Source organism: Sinocyclocheilus grahami, unplaced genomic scaffold, assembly GCF_001515645.1.
Source record: "Sinocyclocheilus grahami isolate Dianchi unplaced genomic scaffold, SAMN03320097.WGS_v1.1 scaffold1087.1, whole genome shotgun sequence".
Lineage (NCBI taxonomy): Eukaryota > Metazoa > Chordata > Actinopteri > Cypriniformes > Cyprinidae > Sinocyclocheilus > Sinocyclocheilus grahami.
The window spans coordinates 31,907-35,488 of record NW_015506266.1 but is presented as its reverse complement, the minus strand read 5'-3'; the positions used below and the strand labels follow the sequence as shown (position 1 = coordinate 35,488).

The 3,582-nt window shown below is 33.9% G+C and overlaps 2 protein-coding genes across 2 annotated transcripts in view; one reads left to right on the top strand and one right to left on the bottom strand.

The window, feature by feature from the left end:
• Positions 1 to 1,337, bottom strand: part of LOC107566589 (fucolectin-4-like) — a 4,361-nt gene extending 3,024 nt beyond the window's left edge. The window contains exons 1-2 of the mRNA XM_016252080.1: positions 1,327 to 1,337; positions 1,134 to 1,198 (exon numbers count right to left, since the gene is read on the bottom strand). Of these exons, the coding sequence (XP_016107566.1) occupies positions 1,134 to 1,198; positions 1,327 to 1,337 (76 nt within the window). The remainder of the gene's footprint in view (positions 1 to 1,133; positions 1,199 to 1,326) is intronic.
• Positions 1 to 3,582, top strand: part of LOC107566599 (C-type mannose receptor 2-like) — a 15,625-nt gene that overhangs the window by 10,218 nt on the left and 1,825 nt on the right. The window lies entirely within an intron of this gene.

Sequence of the window (3,582 nt, the reverse complement as noted above, 5' to 3'; positions counted from 1 at the left end):
ATATATATATATATATATATATATTCCAATTATAATTTTACCTGCTGTAGAGACTGTATAAACGTTCAACTCACCTGGAATCCATCAATGTATCAACCTCAATTATCTGCTTTTAAATAAAATAATACATGATTTATACAATAAATAAATTGTATTATAAATAAGTGTTTATAAACAATTGCTATATTTATTATATATCCAATACATTATTCACATGTGGAATATTATGCCCTGATAAAACATTTCAAACCAAAAATGTGCTATTTTAGATATAAAAGTTTATACATACCAGCAGTCTGTAAGAGTGTCAAGTTGAACAAGATTGTGCTCAGAAATAATGCTTTATTTATTGCCAAATAAGTTCCTCCCAACCAAATGAGATATCTGAATATTCAACATTAAATTGACCTATTACAAAATAGTTCCCTTTTTTTTGTAAACGTTTATTCTAATAAGAGACAATTACATACATAATTTGGAACATTATTGTATGAATGTGATCAGTATGTTGCATTTAACACTATCAACCACAAAATAGTTTTGAATAACCTCAAATTTTTTGGCATTAGTGGAACTGCATTGGCATGGTTGAAATCATACTTATCGGACCGTCATTAGCTTGCAGCTGTAAATGAAGAGTTATCATATCGATCGCAAGTACAGTATGGAGTACCACAAGGCTCAGTACTAGGACTGTAGCTTTTCAACCTGTACATGTTACCCCTGAGAGATATCTTCAGGAAACATGGTGTTAGCTTTCACTTTATGCTGATGATACTCAGATCTGTATTTTCTTTATAGCCTGATGAAACATACCAATTCACAAAACTAACATAAAAGAGGAGGTGTTAATTATTAGACCAAAAACCTCCACACATAATATCATAGAATAGTCTCTAACATTTGATGGCTGCTCTGTCAAGTCTCCATTGCCAGTTAAGTGTGCTATCTGATAATAATTTTTCTTTTGAAAGCCACATGTCTAGCATTTGTGAAACTGCATTTTTCCACCTTAAAAGTATCTCTAAATTATAACATATACTCTCAATGTCAAATGCAGAAATGTCAATTCATGCGTTCATGACCTCAAGGCTAGATTAGGACAAGCTTAACCAAGATAAAAGTCCACTCACATATTTCAGAAGTACCTTCAGGGATTTGATTCTGGAACCAGGCCTGGTCGAAATGCTGGATTTTTCTGCATTAGGTAATGCAATTGTTATCGTATTAGCTACCACATATATATATATATATATATATATATATATATATATATTCCAATTATAATTTTACCTGCTGTAGAGACTGTATAAACGTTCAACTCACCTGGAATCCATCAATGTATCAACCTCAATTATCTGCTTTTAAATAAAATAATACATGTTTTATACAATAAAAAAATTGTATTATAAATAAGTGTTTATAAACAATTGCTATATTTATTATATATCCAATACATTATTCACATGTGGAATATTATGCCCTGATAAAACATTTCAAACCAAAAATGTGCTATTTTAGATATAAAAGTTTATACATACCAGCAGTCTGTAAGAGTGTCAAGTTGAACAAGATTGTGCTCAGAAATAATGCTTTATTTATTGCCAAATAAGTTCCTCCCAACCAAATGAGATATCTGAATATTCAACATTAAATTGACCTATTACAAAATAGTTCCCTTTTTTTTGTAAACGTTTATTCTAATAAGAGACAATTACATACATAATTTGGAACATTATTGTATGAATGTAATCAGTATGTTGTATATTTAACACTATCAACCACAAAATTGTTTTGAATAACCTCAAATTTTTTGGCATTAGTGGAACTGCATTGGCATGGTTGAAATCATACTTATCGGACCGTCATTAGCTTGCAGCTGTAAATGAAGAGTTATCATATCGATCGCAAGTACAGTATGGAGTACCACAAGGCTCAGTACTAGGACTGTAGCTTTTCAACCTGTACATGTTACCCCTGAGAGATATCTTCAGGAAACATGGTGTTAGCTTTCACTTTATGCTGATGATACTCAGATCTGTATTTTCTTTATAGCCTGATGAAACATACCAATTCACAAAACTAACATAAAAGAGGAGGTGTTAATTATTAGACCAAAAACCTCCACACATAATATCATAGAATAGTCTCTAACATTTGATGGCTGCTCTGTCAAGTCTCCATTGCCAGTTAAGTGTGCTATCTGATAATAATTTTTCTTTTGAAAGCCACATGTCTAGCATTTGTGAAACTGCATTTTTCCACCTTAAAAGTATCTCTAAATTATAACATATACTCTCAATGTCAAATGCAGAAATGTCAATTCATGCGTTCATGACCTCAAGGCTAGATTAGGACAAGCTTAACCAAGATAAAAGTCCACTCACATATTTCAGAAGTACCTTCAGGGATTTGATTCTGGAACCAGGCCTGGTCGAAATGCTGGATTTTTCTGCATTAGGTAATGCAATTGTTATCGTATTAGCTACCATGTCATATCATGCTTACAGTATGCTTGTTTTCTATTAAAATTAACAGTGGTTTGTGAAAATATATGCTTTATTAACAAATAATTTATCTGGAGCGTTTATGCTGGGATGTGCACCTAACTTGAAACTATTTAATGCAAATGTACTTAATTGTGTTCTAAAGGGAAAGTTAAAACCCTACAAGGCAAGTGTCCTAGCGTCGGTCCTGACTTGACCTTTTCTCCTTGTACTTTCAATATTTTCTCATGTTGTCGCATATATTTACTTTTTTTAAAGCACAACAACCTGACACAGGAGCTTGTGCTTTCTGTTTTTATGCAGTGATAAATTACACTTTAAGTAATTACAAAAAAAGGCAGTATTGAGTAGAGTTTTGGATAGGTGCATCCATTAAAAAAAAATTAAAATCCTACATATTAATGCAGTATATTGTGCCCTTTTTACAGACTTTTTAAGAGTGTACTGTATGTGTAAGGTTGGTCCAGCTAATGTGCATGTGCAATCCCAAGTGCACATTTTAACACCCTGGCTGTTTCCGAAGTTGCCTTATGCTTTATAGCTGAACTGTACTTGTATCAAAATTTTATGAAATGTTACAAAAATGATGTGAGAGACTGATAAAGTCACACGGAAAATGATTAATTCAACTTATTACTGCTAAAAGTGGATCTACAAGCAACTGAATCATGAGGTGTCCTTATGCCGAATTCACACTGCACGATATTAGCCCGATTTTTCACTCGCCGACAGGTTTTGTGAAATCGCCGACAAATGCCCGACATCGGAGGCAAATTGTTGCTCGTTCACGCGAGTGACAATCACGCAGTGTGAATTATCAAAGACGTGATTTGAGGGAATCGCCGACACGTCGCTGACGCCCGTGAAATATTTGGCATGCTAAATATCTGGAGCTGTCAGCGATTCACAATCACGCTGTGTGCAATGAGTTCTGACTGAAAAACACATCGGCGATGACTTACAGCCAATGAGAGACCAAGATACAGGGCAGCGGGAAGTTCGGGGAGGAGTTATATGAAACGTAGTTTGCGGACCAGTGTTGCCAAATCCGCGATTGACGCCGGTTGTGTTTTAT